Source organism: Lygodium microphyllum, chromosome 12, assembly GCF_053477565.2.
Source record: "Lygodium microphyllum isolate KBCC chromosome 12, Lygodium_microphyllum_v1.1.10, whole genome shotgun sequence".
NCBI lineage: Eukaryota > Viridiplantae > Streptophyta > Polypodiopsida > Schizaeales > Lygodiaceae > Lygodium > Lygodium microphyllum.
This window is the reverse complement of record NC_141146.1, coordinates 130636914-130655478: the sequence shown is the minus strand read 5'-3', so window position 1 is coordinate 130655478 and position 18565 is coordinate 130636914. Positions and strand designations below refer to the sequence as shown.

The 18565-nt window shown below is 37.7% G+C and overlaps 1 protein-coding gene across 3 annotated transcripts in view; it reads right to left on the bottom strand.

Annotated features, from left to right (window-relative positions):
* The window catches only part of LOC148028273 (gamma carbonic anhydrase 1, mitochondrial-like), a 93871-nt gene extending 83458 nt beyond the window's left edge, over positions 1 to 10413 (bottom strand). For 2 of the 3 annotated variants that reach the window (XR_015692710.1, XR_015692711.1), the window contains exon 1: positions 10101 to 10413. Coding sequence is in view for 1 of the 3 variants with exons in the window: in XM_087690068.1 (XP_087546194.1) it covers positions 10101 to 10215 (115 nt within the window). In the remaining 2 variants the exon portion in view is untranslated. The remainder of the gene's footprint in view (positions 1 to 10100) is intronic. The other variant, XM_087690068.1, reaches the window with a different exon arrangement.
* Between the last annotated feature and the right edge of the window lie 8152 nt (positions 10414 to 18565).

Here is an 18565-nt window from a genome sequence, read left to right as displayed (position 1 = left end):
CGTGGGATCCGAGACCCGAGGGGTTTGCAAAGTTCCATCTCGAGCCGGGTTGCGCTCCCCTTCAGGGTCCTCATCGGTAGGGGAGGGTCACCTCACTTTTGTCCTACCAACTCGCCCGGCATCCACTTTTCCTCGTGGGCATGTACATGCCAAGTGAATTCTAGCTCTAAAAATCAGTATGATATGCATGGAATAGGAACGAAATACAATTGCCTTTCATTTGCCCTTTCATGGTATGCAAGTTTGGAATTGAAAAGGCTGAAATGTAAATGAGAAATGGAGGGGTATTTACCTCAACAGTGACTCACTGCTTACAAAGCTTTTCTCACTTACCAATTGGGTAATGATTTTTTATGATCAAGAGGCAAAATAGGCAATCAATTTCATGTCAGGGTTAGGCAATAAAGATTGAGTAAAGAAGCTCAAGAAATTACTGATTTCAGTGAATGAAAGTAGATGGGTAATGCTCAATCATTATGGAAGAGTTTGAGACATTTAGAGATGGCCATTTCAGTAAATTGAAGAGGTTTAGTAAAGACAATGACTGACATAACCTATAGGCTTCATGCAATGCATTAGGCTATGAATGAAAGCTTCATTAATCCTCTTATTTCTCTTCAACAATTCGAAATGAGATCAACAATTGGATGTAAAGAGAAATTAAGAGTGATTAGAGTACCTCATTTGATTGATTGGAGAAGAGTATTGTTGATGGAATGACCTTCAATCCATAATGCTTGACATAGGTGAGTTGAGCTTGATAATCCTTCTAAAATCAGTCCAAGAGATCTTCAATCTTCAAGAATAATCCCTTCCTTGATAAGCTTTAGCTTCATTAATCCCATGAAAGCTCCATGACTCCATGAATGCTCCAAATGAGGGTTGATGAAGACCGATTACCTTCTCTACTTGAAGTAGGTTGCAATAGGTAATAGAGAGGGCTTCAATGTGTCCAAGAGATCCCGAATTTTGAGAGGGAATGCCAAAATTTAATGGCATAAAAGCTTCATGCTGTCCATTGAATACCTAGACCTCCATTGGCTTCAATCTCCTTCAATGTCGGTCCAATGTTGATGGATTCTTGAGGGACAATGGTTGAGGAAGCTTCAGAGATGCTTTGCCCACAAAAGCCCCATGATTTGCTTCAAAAATTTCAGGAATCTTTGATGCTGTCCCAAACTGTTATACATAGGGTTTGCAATCTCCATATCCATGCTCCATCAAAGCTTCAAGCTTCAAGATCAATCAATGTTGGTACTAGGATGTATGTAGAAGCCTCAGGGAGTATAATAGAGCAAAAAACCCTTTGATCTTGATGAAGAAATTTGAGAAATTTTAGTGCTGTCCAAAACTGTCATAAAGCTCCATACCTAGGGTTTGAGAAAGCTCCCATCTTCAAAAAGAGAAATTTGAGAAATTTTAGTGCTGTCCAAAACTGTCATAAAGCTCCATACCTAGGGTTTGAGAAAGCTCCCATCTTCAAAAAGAGTGAAAGATCAAGTATAAGATGATGGATACTCCATAGTTGCACTCCATTTGATCATCCTATGAAGAGTATAATCTCCAAATGCATCACGTTTTGTTGATCAAGAGGGGGGGGGGGGGCTGTAAAAACAGCGCAAACTGCTGCAATATGTCCTCTTATAGCACGTGATGAAAACGAGATGGATATGAAGCATATAGGTATTCAATAGGTAGCTCGAGACCCATACAAAATTCTTGCATAAGCCATTTGAGCACTAGAGGTCATGGGAAGAAGATCTGAGAAGAAATGTCCATGGCAGTTTGTAGGGAAGCTTGAAGGAAAGAGGAAAGAGAAGAAGAAACCCTTCCTTCTCAAAAGTAACCACAGTTAAAGTGTCCTCTAGCCATGTCTAACCCTCTTTTGGTCCATAAGCCTTCAAAATGGGGTAAAATTTTATGACGACCTGTCAAATTAGCTATGAACCTCCATCTTGCCTCCATATCTCTGTGAAGAAGCACTAAAATAACCACAGTTTGAAGTAGTACAACCAGTCTAGTCACTGTCAAGGAGAAACCAAACCATGTAACTGTGTCTTCAAGTCCAGTTACACAGAAATGATGCCTGTAACTAGATCTTCCATGAAAATGACCTCCCCACCAAGATCATAATCATGAAAATGATGGAATTAAAGCCTGCCTTGGATCAAAGCAAGGCTCTGATACCAATGTAAGAAAGCAATCAACCATGGAATGAAATCTAACTGAAATTGAAAATTAACTAAGCAACAACAAAGAATTAACAAGTCTATTGCACCAAGACATCCTCATCATGTATTAATGGTGGGGGTTTCAAGAATACATGACGGCCATGGCTGAGTGCTTCATAGGCTAAGAAGAAGCTAATTTCAAGAAGATAGAAAAGCCAAGATTATTGAATGATTAAAAAGATGTCTTGCCTTTGGCCTCTAGTACCTTTTATTCTAACCCTCCTTCCAAACTTAAGGGCTGTTCACACATGTACACATAGGCTAGGGCTGAATTTACAAAGTCTGGAATTAATCCAAGGTGCAAATATTAATGTTGTATTTTCCTTCATGACATCAAAAAGATCGCCCTCAACTTATCATCAAAGTCCAAATTTGTATCCTTGAGCTAATTTAAAATGCATATAAATGCACTCAAGTGTTCAGCTATAGGCTTTGACTCATCCAGTTGCATATTCACCAACTTGCGCATTAAATGCACCCGATTAACAGGTGTGGTGATCTCATAGGTAGTTTTCAGCTTCTCCCATATTGCATAATCTGTATCTAAATCCTTAATGTCAGTCAAAATGTCATCAATGACAACCATCTTAATGTAAGCCACAGCCTTTTTGTTACTCTGGCCCAATCTGCATCAGACATTTGTGAGGGTCTATCTTCCTACAAAGCATCCTCACAATCCTTTAGGAACAATATGCCTTGCATACAATCTTTCCAAAAGTCAAAGCCATGACCATCAAACCGTTTGATTTCCATCAAACTCTTGATGTCTGAATTGGAAGAAGTTGCAGTCATTTTGTCACGAACACAAGAGTAAATGATCTGGATTGTAAAAGCATAAGCTAAACTAGCAAACACACTCTTGTTCGTCCTCAAACAAGAATAAATCTTTGCTGTTTGTACATGAACCAGCCACCACACGAGCAAAAAATACAAAAATTTACCAAATTCTGCACAAAGTCAAAATCTCTGGTCCAAAAGTGCATAAATGTCAACCAATCTGACCTAACTAAGCAAAATTTTACCAATACATGAAAAACCCAAATTTATGGGATCCAATGTCAAGAAATTTTACTTAAAAGAGCGAAACTCTAACAAAATTGGCAAAATCCCTAATTTAATTGAGGTCACCACACACAATGTTTGCAATTTTTGACCTGAACGTCATTATCAAGCATGAACGAGATCAAAACCAAGAAAAGCCCCAAATTTTTGGGCTCAAATTTGCACAAGTCTAAGATCTGTGCCTCCAGTACGCGAACCCCTGTTAATACAAAGGAAAAAGTAGAAAAATTCTCAAAATTTTTATTAAAGAAAAACGAGGAGCAAAGAAAAAAGGGTCCATTGACCCATCAGGCGTCGCATGACCTGTCAAGCGTCACATCGCCTGCGTCTAACTGCCCATCTGCGCTTGGATTGCTTGCCTACGCCCGACTGACATTGCGTGTTGCGCTCGGCTGCCCTCGTCACGTCACGACTGCGAGTCGTCGCAAGTCCAACAGTCGTCGTCCTCTGCATCCTAGTCACACCACACGCCTGAGGTACACACTTGCTTCTGTACACTTGCTTCTATCAGTCATGCCTGCCACCACTACCCCGTCGCCTGCACGCCACACGCCTACTACACATGCTTGCTTTTGTACGCCTGCTTGTGATCCGTCAGGAGCTCGACGTGTTCACGAGCTGACTGTCGCCTATCAGTGGTCTCAGGAAGCGCGTGCAATCTGTGCTCTAATACCAATTGTTGGAGCTGAGCTAGGGATGTGTAGCAGTGAGAGTGAGTGAGCGAGCGAGAGAGAGAGAGAGAGAGTACGAAAAAAAAAAAAAAAGAGTGAAAGTACGATTAGATTTGAGTGTACCAACAATGTGTTGGTATACAAAGAATAAAATATATTTATACTTAGGGCATATAAGGGTGCATTCACATGTACAACTAAACTGTGTGTGAACTATACACAGAGGTCAAACAAGCCTTTATCCCAACACTGGTTTCTAGTGGATGGTCATCAATTTTTCACTTGTATTCAACTGGTATTTATGGACACAAATGTATTTCACGGAAGCCATTGATAGTTCCACCGTCATTTATGCTTAGGCTATGCTTTACTATGGTTGTTTGGCCAAACCATTGGTGTTATGTTAGTAAAGGATGCATTCCAAGAGGTTTTGGCAACAGCTTTGGACTCTTTTGGTCTATTATGTTTTGGTCAAGCTAGCTGGAAATTTTCAGAAAGTGTTTGGCAGTGGCATGGTTAAGCAATAGCGGTCAATGTTGTTTTACTTTGGTGCCTTGTGGAAATTCAATTGCAATATACTTTGCTTTTGGCACATCACAATGCAAGACAATTACAAGTATTTCAAGGGAAATGTCTATCACAGGGGCGTGAATTTTTTATGCTTTGCTTAGCGTTTGACTGAGTTGTTAATCAAATGTGCATGTGAATTTTACATTTGTTGTAATTAGTGCTTAATGAGGTCATTACCACCCTTTCGAAGAAGGATGGGCTCGTTTCACAAAGACATTCTCCTAGTTGCCAACAGCTACCATAGGGTCTTCATCTACTATGTAAGATTGCTGCCAGCTCTCTCTGTCTAGTTTGCTGCTGTTTGTGGCAATCTAGCCTTGTTGCCGTTGCACAACTTCATCCACAACATCATTTGCCTCTCCTAATTGCAATAAACTTGTCTCTCAGCCCTGTCAACCTGATTCCCAGCCTGGCAAGTTGCAATCTAGACCTATGTTTTGGACCGGATCCATTGCATTTTCATGATCATTGTCTGCCTAATCTACATTTTCCTGCTACAGCATGTTGTGATCACACTTTGCACGGTCTTCTGATTTTCAGTCGTAGAGATCCTTGACTAGCCCTTGGTTGTTATGTGAGTTCCACTTGTTTGCATCTATTCTAGATTTGGCAGTATTATTGCACTCGACATCTATACATGGAGGACACCACTCTCTAGCACTCTCCCTCAACCCGTTTTCAGAAGTGCTACTGGTGGTTCGATATCTCTACTACCTGAGCATCTCATCTTCATTTTCAGTATCAATTCATTCTGTAAGCGGACATTTGTGTCATGCACAATCATCACCTAACTATAAGTTTTGGTCGAAGTCAAACAATGACATCAGGAGCTTTAACATTTTGTCTATGTATCATTTTATGTGTTTTGATGGAGGTGGCACCCTTGCTTTTTAGTCAGACAATTGGTCCAGTTGTACAATTAGACAATTGGACTAGCTGGATAGTTGAACATGTCAAACAGTGGGACTAGTCAGACATTCAGACCAGTTGAACCAATCAAGGTTTATGCAGCAATTCGACCAGTTTTGGCTGGGCTTCCTACTTAAGGCAGCCCCCACACTTGGCTGGTTGTCATTCTGTTTCAACACTTCGCAAGGGTCTAGCACTCTCTCCATCATCCGGTAGACATTCTCCATCATCTGGTGCATTCTCTGTCACCAGCCTAATCCAGTGCCCTCACTAATGCTTCAGCCTGCATGCAAGGACTCATCAGTCTGCTTTGTAATCAGCATTCCATTCAAATCATTGCAACTCTTTCCTTCTATATTCTGTGTTTATATTAGTCTCTCACTTCCCTTCTCTCTTCATGTTCTTGTTCTTCTTCTTTGTGCACTCGCACATGGTATTATCACCAAAAGAGAGGACCCAAAGGTTCTACAAAGAGGAGACTAATAAAAGATGCTCGTTACAAGAGCCAAACTTCAAACTACTCACACAAGGTTGAGTTACAAAAAGATAGTGTAGAGATTAAACTTCATATTACTCACACAAGGTTGAATTACAGCAAGATAGCGTAGAGATTAAACAAAGATTACAGCTGATTAAGATTAAGACAAATGCACCACAAATTAGGTAGAGAATCATGCACAATTGTACACAATAGAAGGTTGTAAAAGCACTCTTTCAGCAGCATAAAGACTTGATTATATGCTGAAAATACAAGAGAAGTGGTGCACACAGCACAGGCAAGTACCGACTTAAGGGTAACCAAATGTGAATAATCAACTGTAAACCTGCAGAATTGGCTTTAAAATACCAGCAACAGCTTTCCTTTTGTTGCAAGAAGGGTCTTGGTCAAGTAGGGCTCCAACAATGTATAGGGAAACTTTCAATGTCCTTTTTATAAGAAAAATGGGGCAAACGCCCTTCAACAATTTCATGCATGTCAAATGGGTGCAAACTGCCCCGTCCACATGTAAAGTAGGTGAAGAGTGTCCACATGCAACTCATTGTGTTGGGTATGTAGCTCATGAAGATGGACTAGCAAGCTATAGCAAATGGAACTCCATGGAGAGAGAGAGAGAGAGAGAGAGAGAGAGACTTGCACGGACACAAACGCTAAAGAGATAGATTGATAATGATAGGTGAGATGCAAATACAATTGATGGGGCTTGAATATGTAGACTCAGGTATCCACCAACACCTTTGACCTTTTATTTAATGCTAAATGGTGTAAAAGTTGTTCACACCTAAACACACACTTTTACAAACAATAATGTGTGTTCACACATAGGGCTGAATACTAACTAACGCATGCAATGCCAAGTGTCATAATTTGCATGAATGACAAAGACCCTTAAAATTCTCACTCCTCCACTTGGAATTTGATGTAAGGCCAAAAGGGAACATTGATCTCCTCATCAAGACAAGTCAATCTATACCATGTGCAATGCCATATCAACAAAGTTCACCTAGCATTGCCATGTCAGCAGCAAACACCCTAATTTTTTTATTTTGCTATTTACAATATTATAAGGAGTCCTCATTACAAATACAAACTCTATTTTTTGAGAATCCATATCTCGGGTCCTCAAATTGGAGTTGATACTCCAATATCTCCTCTTCAAAATCTAATTGAGAGGACCAACATATATGCTTTGAGTAATGCCCTTTGGTTGTTTTAAATTCAAGGCTTTGGTAAACATTTCAACTCGAACTTGTACCTGCTCCTGAGAAAAATGGTAAGCAACTTCAATATGCTTTGCCATAATATGATACACACGATTCTTTGCAAGAGCAATAGCACTTCAACTATTTGAGAAGATAGTCAAGGGCAACTTATGATCAACATGGATGTCTTTCAACAACTATAGAAACTGTAAGGCTTTAAATGTTGCAAAATGATAGGCTTTATATTCTCCTTCCATGGATAAACCTGAAACTGACGGTTGTTTCTCACTGAGTCAAGACACTAGCCCACCACCAAACATGAAATAATGACCTGAAATCGTCAATATTTTCAGCCCAACCACATCAACATATCCAAAGATTTGATCATCACAAGAATATGTAACACCATAGTTATACCCACAGCATATTTCAGAACCCTCTAAGCATTCATGCCAATGTGATACATGGGGATTGTTGAAAAACTAGTTCAAACTGCTAACTGAATAGCATAGGAGTTAGATACCAAAGAAATCCAATAAGTTGCATGTACTCCATTGAATCTTCAAATTCCAGAGACTTGACATTTTTGCTTAATTTGAAATGTGGCACAAGAGGATATGGAACAGATTTACAATTCTCCATTTTATAATCGGCAAGAAGCTACTTCAAATATTTGAATTGTGAGATAAAATTGTGGTCTTTGAACCACACTTCCATCCCCAAAGCCTTGCTAATCCTTGTGTGACAAGTCTACATATGTATCCATACAATCCTTCATTGTCTTCACAAATAAACTTTGCAAATGATGTAAGCCCTTCAAATTATGGTGGCCTTTGAGTGACTGGATCGGGTGGATAAATGCACCCATCAATCCAAAGGTCCACATTTTATTTCCCTACATTTCTTTCTTGTTACATCCTGTATCTTATTGCATCATTCCTTTCCAGATTTCTTTTGAACATTTGTGCATATTCCTCCTCCAATAAGGAAAAGTGAATATCTTTCTTTCTCTTGGTACGTCCTGCACTTCCATTCTGCAAAGAAAAATATATGCCAATTTTAACTTGGATTAACATTCAAATCACACAATTACATCCCTTTGATTCCCTATCTCTATATTCTTTTTAACCCAGTTGGATCTTGTCTCTTTCTCTTGATTTCAGTCATGAAAGACCTCGTATGGCCATTCTAGCACCATCTATGCTCTCCAAAGTTCGAGACACCATTTTGTAGGAGGAACTATCTCCACTTGTTTTGGAATACGAACAACTCCTCACGAAGATTGGAGCTAGTGGATCCATACATACAGATACAAAGTATTAGGGTCAAGTTCTCATGCCCCAAAAACTTGCATCATTGGAAACAAATCATTGCCCTTACACAAGCTTAATATAACATTTGGTGAAAAAAGTAAAACAATTGGAAAGCTCAAGGTGATCTAGCTCTCATAGCAAGATCATCTAAGTTGGCAAAAGTCCATGAGCAACTAGATCTCTATGAAACACAATTGCAAGAGGATCTTAATGGAAAAGGCTTAACTACTGTAGCCTTGAAGAAAACACAATAGTAGCAAGAATTAAAAAAAGGATAAAAGACAAAGACCACTAGTCACAACAAATTTGTGCAATTGTAAGATGCAAATCAAGAGATTGATACAAACTACTTCATAATTTCATATAAGAAGTATCGCTACAACATTTTCTTCTCCAAATCTTCAAGTATTGATGACAGATACTTGAAGGTAATGCTATTGCATGTAATAATTATTTATGCCACTTGAAGGTTAATATTGTTGCATGTAACGATTCTTAATGCATGTGGATTGTCAAATTACTTGATACATTGAATGGTGTTGGGTTAAAAAATAAATTCAAAGAAGCTTTTGCCCATCTAAGACTAGGTGATACTCGGTCTATATAAGCCTTGCACAACTATGCTTGATACATTGAATGGTGTTGGGTTAAAAAATAAATTCAAAAAAGCTTTGCCCATCTAGGATTTAAGTGTTATATGATTGAAATGAGAAAATCCCACGTCATGAAACCAATTGAGTTCAAGGTTTTTTTATATGTTTGGTTATGAAGTCACAAATTCTTCGAGTTCAAAATTTGACTCGTAAGTTGAACTCTGGTTCTTGTTCATTTAGTGTGTATGTGCAGCATAAACCACATAAGCAGTGGCCAACATAATGCCAATACTCCTTGAACGGAAACCTACTAGGGGTATGGAATGTTACAATGCATTTTTCGGAGGCACACATCAGATGAGACAAGCTAGAAATTCCACTAATGAAAAAACAACATATGCAGACCCCAGTGGTTGGGAATAACTAAATTACTGAATCTAGGAGCCCCATTACATCGGTAAGAGTTTCTCATACATGTTCCTGAGACTCGAATAGAAACGCATGGAAGCCAATTCCATTTCCAAGTTTTGGAAATATGTGTACGTCCAAATGATCTAAGAACAATGATAATTTCCAGGATTTGGGAACAAATCAAGATCAATATTGATTTCAGAAAATATATTACCTTTCCAAGAAACACATCAAAAAACAAGTTCAATTTCCAAAAATCAATGGGTTTTTGCTTCCTCTGACTGCTGTTTGCTATCAACTGACAGCTCTGTACTGTTCTGCTTCCCCCGTTCCACTGGTTTAATCTGCACGCTCGGCTGGTCTGCATTAATATCCAGGGATCCTACTGCGTAACAAATGTGCTAGGCTATATGTATCACTACCAGCAGGCCTCTCCACTCATGACAATACTGTCTCAAGCTTAACATCCGATAAGCGTTAAGAGCTACACGGCATTGCAAGTACATGCACATAGAAGCTACAATCTTTAGGCTACTGACTGTGTTAGCGTTGCTGATCATTTTACTCTGGTTTCTTCATTTCGATATGATTTGTGAACTAAAAGAAATATGCAAGAAGCCTGAAAGGGTATATGCTTACTCTGCTCCTGGAAAGGGTAAATGCCCTGTAACCGACATCCCAGGCGATCGAGGGCCTGCCCTGTCTCTCTGATCCAGAAACCAACGCGGTAGAAAGCCTTCCCCAGGGAGGCCATGTGAAGGGTAATGTGCCTCCAGAGCCCGGTGGATCGCAGCCCTCTTCCGTCTGCGAAGCTCAATGAGACTGCTGTGTTGAGAAGTAGCACCCAATAAAGTAAACATAGCACAATGTGCCCGCCCGCGGGCCAGTATCGTTGCCCACGGCCCCTGGGTCGACACACAACTACTTGGCTTCTCTCGCAAGATTCTTCGCAAAGTGCAAACTTTCAAGTTATTTCACAAAATGCCAGCCTCTCAAAATACACCAACTTTTCTTGTACACTACTTGTGGTATTAAAGGGATTCGGAGGCTTTGATAATGCCTATACAACCTTTTACAAAGCATTGACCAAGACCTAAGGTTATACTGTGACATATGCCCATAGTTGGCAATATAAATATTTCTTTTCTATCCATACTATATTACACATTATAAAAAGAAGTGTTTTCTTGTATAGGGCATGCGCTTATTTCTAATTGTAGCAAAAATGCCAAAATTTTCTATCTTTTAGATTGACATAAATAATCTATATCTAAACAGATGAGTAGATATATTGATGCCCAATTATGGAACTCTTTGACGTGTGTGAACATATTTACATTAGGCTAACGTGTGTTGACCCTCGACTAAAGGTTACCCAACATCTCACAACCGTAGAAAAACACACATATCAAAATGTTTCAATCAACCAAGACTTTTCCTTATTCTATGCAATGTAACCCCCTTGATGGTCTCAAAGAGGCACCCCTTGATAGGGAGTCAAAGCTCTGGATTCCAATTGATGAGGTGGGAGCTTGTCTTGGAAGCTCTTCCTTATAGCAGACACTTCTATATTTGTATGCAATTATGTATAAGTGAAGTATATAGTTATCTTATAGTTTTTGCCTTTCAATCCCTACACAAATAACTATAACTTCTTTGTTCTAAGTTTTCAAGGGTTTCACTTTTAAGCTTTGAGTCTTAGTTAATTCCTTGTTGTTTTGGGTTTAACTCTTTAAGAGCAACGATAGTTTCTATCTCTGACTATGTTTCCTATTGTCCTCTTGTTTACCCTTTGTTTTTTCACATTATTGCTTCATAGACTCTCTTAGTTCATTTTGTTCCTTTTTTTGCTTTCTTTCACTCTCTTTTGTGTTTTAGGTTCAATCACTTTAGCCCCATTTGTTTCTTCTTCAAGTGTGTCTTAGTGAGTTATATATTGGTGTATCTTGATATTGAAGGTTTGCTCCCTAAATGTGTGTTTTTATTTTATATTTGAGTTGAATTAGCACTTTTTAAGACAATTTCAACTCAAATTTACACAAGATGAGAACAATGCACAATTCTTCCAAGGTAGGCTTTGCTTTTAGGGTCTAATAATTTGAAAAGTTGCAAAGAAGCTAATTTCCACAGGAAGCCATTTAACTGAAAATACAAAGAAATAGACTATTTAACCAAGAAACCATAGCCAAGGTGGCTAGGCATGAAATGATATTAGAATTGTAGGTTGAGAATCAAATGATGAGAGGCTACAGCATGGTATGCACCCCAAGCTATGGTGGCCAAGAGTATTCACCCTCTTAGATGGTGGGAGGTTGAGACCTCAAATATGTAATGTTGTAAAATGGCAAAAAGATCTTAGGCTAGTTACAACTTAGCTGTTTATACTTAACCCTGGTAGGCTAATATATTGGCTAAGGCATTTAGGCACTTTTACTCTATTACAAGCCATCCCGGCCTAGAAGAGCTTTGTGCTCAAAGCTAAATTTGGGACAAGATACAAGGATGAGTACAAGAATAGCTTGAAATAGATGAAGTCATGCTGAACAAAGACTCCATGTTGAAATAAAAGTCTTCATGCCACAAAGAAGAGTCCTTCAAAATATGAAAATAACCAAGAGAGATTAGTGGATTGCTGTAATCTCTAAAACATGGTAGCCAATAAGAGTTGCCCATAACTCGTGATAGAAGATTCCAAATGGCACAAATAAAGTATTGTTGGATAGAAAAGACCATAAGGAACCTATTCGGCACATAGAATCCAATCATGTTGCCAAAAAGGACCATGTAATTCATGATAGAAAACTCACACAGTAAGGTGTCCACTGTCTCATAACTGCAATAATCCCACTATTTTGAAGGAATCATGAAGCCTTAGAGAGGATAATTGAATATGCTAAGGAATCAGTAATGCAAGCGTTATTTACAACCCACCAACAATGAAAGTTACTGAAGTCCAATATGCCTCCAAGGTCAAATGGATTGTACCATATTTTTTACTACGCAATGCCAACGGTTTGTACCTTGTTGATTCCATTTATGTGCCCTTAAGCCTTGATGATAGTGATTGCTTTTTTAGGATCAAATGTTATTTCCTTGAGGAGCTGTCCAAATCATCATCATATTTTAAAAGTCTGTTTGTCGTTTGTAATGGCTCCATTTACACTTCTAGATATTCAGTGTTTATTTGCAATATGTTTAATTTCCTATGTTTCAATAGAGTTGACCCTCTTTGTAGCCTTAATGATAGCGGTTTGTGAGAAGTAATTATCTAGGCCCTTGTAAAGGAATTGGTTTGTTAATCATAGCCTTAGCCAAGTCATTTCTTTTGCTTATATTTAGAAATTTTAGCTAAACTGAAGAATTTGTCATGGAGAACAAGCAAATTCGCGTGCGACAACTAGCCATGCATTCATACAATATAAAGTTAATAAGATATCTATGGTTGCAATTTACATCTAATTAAGCTATGATAAAAATATTAAAATATCAAGCTTAGCAGCATCGCACGAGAATATTTTTATGCATGTTATCTCTACTTTGCCTTGATAAGTAACTCCTCAAGGCTGGACGTGGGATTGCAGTTTAGGGGTGTGAAATATTGAATTAAACAGGGCCCAAAGGCTATAGCCCAAAAACTCGATAACAGTAAAAACGACTGTCTCTTGTGTTGAGACAAACTCTTTTAATTCATCACGGCTTATAGTCCACTAGAATAATTTGCCATTATTCCATTGATTCCCATCCATATAGGAAATATTTATCTTTTATTTATCAATCCCTCTTCGTTCATGTTTCCCATGATAGGTTTCGTATTACTTTTAGTCCATTTGGCGGTTTTGAATGGAGGACACTTGGTAATTTTTAATTGAGACGATCTATGAATTTGTGCCTAATTTGGTGAACGAATAGATTAGTGGTGCCCCAAAACAGCAGTTCTTTTCATTGATTTCCATCACTTTTACCTTTTTACTATTTTGTAACTTGTAAGGTATAATATCCTATAGTTTTACGATAACTAGTCATTTTATTATTACTTTGGGTCCTTTCTTTTCTTTTCCCTTTGGAATCATCATAGTAGGATCCTAAACACATGGGCTTCATTTTTTCAGCTTTTCACCACCGCCGAGAGTACCTTTGCTATTAGTACTTTTTCTAGTATTTTTGAGCTAATCCCTTATTGTCCCTATACATTAAGCTTAGGAATATGTTTATTTGTCAATAGGATGGCGGGTTACATTTTGGTCAAGATCTTAAGTGGCTTTGCTTGGACCATGTTATCTCTGAGAGGCATTTTTTTATTAGCACATTTCGCCCTTCTTTTGATCGTATTTGCATTAATTGGTTTAGAACCAAGCGTAGTTATTTCATAGGCTTATGTTTTTATATTTCTGATTTGTATTTAATTTAAACGATGCAATAAACCTTTATTAAATGACCCTTCGGTTTGGTTTAATCACCAAGCTGATCATGTCAAAAACGGTTTAAGCAGTGTTAAGCAAGAAAGAAGGATAAAAAGTTTGGCAATTTGTCCAGCTGACCTTCTTTCCCAAATGCAAATTGTTACTATCACACAGGTAGATCTAACCCCAAAAGGCTACTAGAATAACTAAAAAAACAAAAGCAACACAGCGTTGTTTTTTCAATTCCAATAATCTTATCTGTTAATTTTACGTGGTTTTCTTTATAGAAATTATGGCAATATTGCCTTACTTACTAAGCCTATAAAAGTGCCCTTTTCTACAATAAGCACCTATCTTAATCATAACATTATGATCTTCTGAGATTATGCAAGTATCCATATTTTCTATTAGTTTCCAAATTTTGCAGTATATTTGTTTAACGTTTATAACTAGTTGTCTTTTTTCATTATACTATAAAGTCAAGATTGCTTGCAGTTGACTAATATGTTTTAATCATAGCCATGATCTGGAGACCAGTAGACCAACTAGGTATGATAACGGTTAAAGACATTAGGTGTCTGCCCGGCTTCATTACCGTACCGTCAACCATTAAGCTTGAATTGCTTTTTGAGAACTTGCATACTAAGCCAAAATGCATGCACTTATTTTTGTCAGTGCATGCCATTTAGTACTATATAATATCAACAAAAGATACAAACTATTATAAATATAAAAAACAAACCTTATGTTCACGACCAATTGTCAATAAAAGTTATTGGAATGTGTGGTGTTAGCCTGTTTTTTTTAAAGACTAAAGTGAACAAAATAGAAATTAATCGGCCATGTATAAGAAGGTAGAAAATATTATTCCAGAAAGGAGAAGAGAGTCATTTTTTAGGGATTACTAGATACATGTGCACGTTTAGGCTATCGAAAACCTTTCGTGCCATTTTATTAAAAATGTTTATATGGCTTTAGGAACGGAATAGCTATTGTGGATTTGTAGAAATTATTTTTATCCTTAAGGATTGCTTGTAATGCGCTTGGATCCATTACCTGTAAAGATGGCCATTTATTGTTAATGAATACTAATTCTTTACATAACGATATGATAAAGAGAGTGGCAGGAAATACTAATTCAAGTTGTATCAATTCCAAATGGATCGATGGTTTCTCAACCAATTGGACACATATGAGACGTGAAGAACGCATGCATTCTAGTCCACGTTTCTTAAAGATGTAGAAATGCTTTGAAGGATTGATAATACGCAAAATCCCTAATAGTTTAGTTGTACTAAACATAGGTAAAGATTTTATAGCTATATCCGAAGCCAATCGATCATGAATCTCTATTGTATCTTTGATAGATTCCATCTCTCCAGAGGAATTGCATAAATTAGTTACTTATCCTATTTCCGTAAATAGTGATTCCATATGGTTTACAAATCCATTTTGTTAATCAATTACGAAAACAATCATTCATTCGATAAAAGGCCAAAGACTAGCTAGAAAGGCTCGAAAACCCACCGATAAAGCCATTCAGATTTGCATAAAAGCCAATAGGCCTTAAACAATCAAATATTAATAGCCTGTCCATGTTGTTTTTAATTGAAATTGCTAAAGTTGCTATCAAATTGCATGCTAGTATTACTGCTTTTTAAGAGACAAGGATAATCCAAGCTTCATTAGACCCAAAGGTTTTGATGAAATGATTTTGCTGCACGAGTACTACCTGGAATGATATCGAATACGTTATGTCATTTTCTCGAGAGCATTAAGATCAAGAAATTTATGCGATTTGATCACTAGACTTGATTGCCAAAAAAAAAAAAACATTTATTTGACATTATAGGATTAATGGAATCATAACTGATTATTTAACTAAGACCTTATTGGAAATTGCTTTTGTATCGGTTTTATTTTTTCGAATGGAAGTTTCCATGTCATGTGGGAACTCTTCGATTGTATCTTTGCAGCTAATATTTTCTATTGTATGGCTACATCAATTCAGACAATTGGCCCATGAAACGAAGCTAGGGAAAGGGTTTTTTTTTTTTACACATAAGTTCTAATAGAAAAGCCAGGAAGGTGTCAATTAACAGATATCAGCTACTTGTTGATGTTGTGAATGGAGAGAGAGTTAATTGGCTTGTTCTAACATAACAAACATTTGCATTTTGCTGCCTACTCTATACCTCTAAGCCAACCATCTTAGGGGATGTAAAGTGCACGAATTTATAAAATTTCATTAAGGACATAGCTGGGATAATGGCAAATAGAAAGTTTCAAATTAAACACTAATATGATATAAGTTTGCCTTTTGCTCCCTATTTAAGCCACTTATCTGCGATAGTTTTGTTTGAGCCAATTCATGGGCTTTTTAATGTTGATTGAGAATTTTGTTGGCAAATAATTTATTTGTAGCCATTGTTTATGCATGGGAAAATAGCTCAGTTGGTTAGAGTACTGGTTTGTCATATTAGAAGCCGTGGGTTCAATTCCCATTTTTCTCGAATCAATAGGGCATGGGTGGTCTAGTCTTTCGCATGAAATTTGCTGCAGCAAGTTGCGGGTCCAGCAGTAACCAAACGGAACCAAGTCGTACGACTTGTAAGTATCATTTGCTAGTGTGTGATTTGAATTGCTCCTCCATTCACCCCCAAGGAAGTGTAATATAGGTAGTACCAATAGATCCACTTTGCACATTCCATTCTATAATGTTTTTCCATCGCACCTCCTCGAGATGACCTCAATCATCCTCGTTGACTACATGAACGGAGTCTTAAAGGACTCCGATGGCACCTGCGTATAGGTGATTGACTGGCCAATCATAAGATTGTACTGCTATGAATGGGGCTTGGTCGATTTATTTAAGCTGTGTACACTTACTTGGTCTTAGAAATAGCAGTTTAACCTTTTCCTACAATAATCATAAAGTTTATGATAGTTGCATCCTTATCCCTAAGTCCAGAATACCAGTTGTCCACAAGTATAACAACCAATTCCATCATCGTTCCCCCCAAAACACGCCGAACCGCTTAGCATACCTATTGCTATGCTCAGGCTCGGAAGTAATTCTGTTTCAGGTCAGAGCAGATGGGTGGGATCCTTTTATATTTGATCTAGTATTTTTTCTGCTTTCTTGACCTGTGCCAACATTTTTAGATCTTATCATTAAGCATGTATGTTAATAAGTTTCAGTCAATAGAACTATGTTCATACATCCGGCATGTGCCAGCTATTTCATTTGCAGAGAACCAGAAAATCCTGCATGTTCATACATCCGGCATGTGTGGGGAACCAGAAAATCTTGGAAACAACCCGGGCGCCAATAGTGCTAGAATGGATAGGATGATCTTTGCAACTTTGGGAGGTGATAAAGTAAGATAAATAAGTGGAAACGAGAGTACGGCTAGATTGTAATGCTCCCGGATACACGGCAATAAAAACCAATAAAGTTGGCTTTATTTGCAAATACACATTGTAAAACCTAGCCTTATTATTGTTTAAATGCCGGCATTATTCTTGCTTATTTTAGGCCTTATTTTTCGATTGTCAGATATACGACAATAAAAACTATTAGTTTTTGTAGAACCATGAGGATTCAAGTCCCTCTATCCTCAATGAATAGTATAGGAGCAAAAGTCACAAAAATTATGGTTTGTAAGAGTTTGTTAGGAAAGAGTATCTGTTCCAGACAAGGAAAAGAAAAGTCGATCTCAATAAGCAACCTTTTTCTATTCAAAAGCTTGCTTATTGAGAAAAAGTCATATGTTGAAGTCATAGATACGAATAGTTGCTATATTTTTGTTTGGTCGGGATAACAAGATAACAAGGAAACTTGATTTTTGGCCATCGTAATCTAAAAGTGATATTGATTAGCTTATGATCCTATTAGCAAACAATGCTTGATGAATAACAAAAATACAAAAATATTTTACAAGCACCTTTTTTTTACAAACCATCATAAATATCACAAACATCGCTTGGAATAAAAGACCAAACAAGAATAAGGGAAAGTAAAATGGACTTCGCCTCATTATTCCTCGATGTGATCCGTTGGTCTTGTAAAATAGCCAGCACTATTATATTAGTAATGTAAACTCCAATCAAAGGCAAAAAGAAATCGCCAAGACCTCCTACCAATAGCTGAAATATTCAGCTGACTTTCAAGCCTTAGCAAAGGAATGGCTACCCTTAGAGCTGTAGAAGCAGAAGATTTCAAGTGCAAGATGAAAAATGTATGAGTGTAAGCTTCGTGGCCTGACAATTAACAGTGTTGATTAAACTTAAGGACTCGTCATCATAGCAGCGGGAGAGAGTAGGGCAATGATAGATTGGGGATCGCCATTGAACCTTTTTGAATGTCTGAAAAGGGTAAGTTATTGATAGCTTTGTCTAAGATAGGCCATCTACGCTTGGCACGCTCCCCATGGAGTATGGCTTGCGTCTAGACTTTCGGTTGGAAAACAGAGTAACTTTCAAAAGCTCCCCCAAAGGAGGGCCAGCCAAGTCGTATGTTTTTGAAAATGGGATTTTTCCTTAAGCTTTAGAGTCGACGCGGAAACCCATTAATTTTTAATAATGTAGTAGATAATGATAAATCGTATATAATAAATGTAATGTGTGTTAGAGCATGTATCATTTTGATTACGTATTGAATTGACCTTTTTACATAACTTAAGACAAGCCTAACCTTGTGTC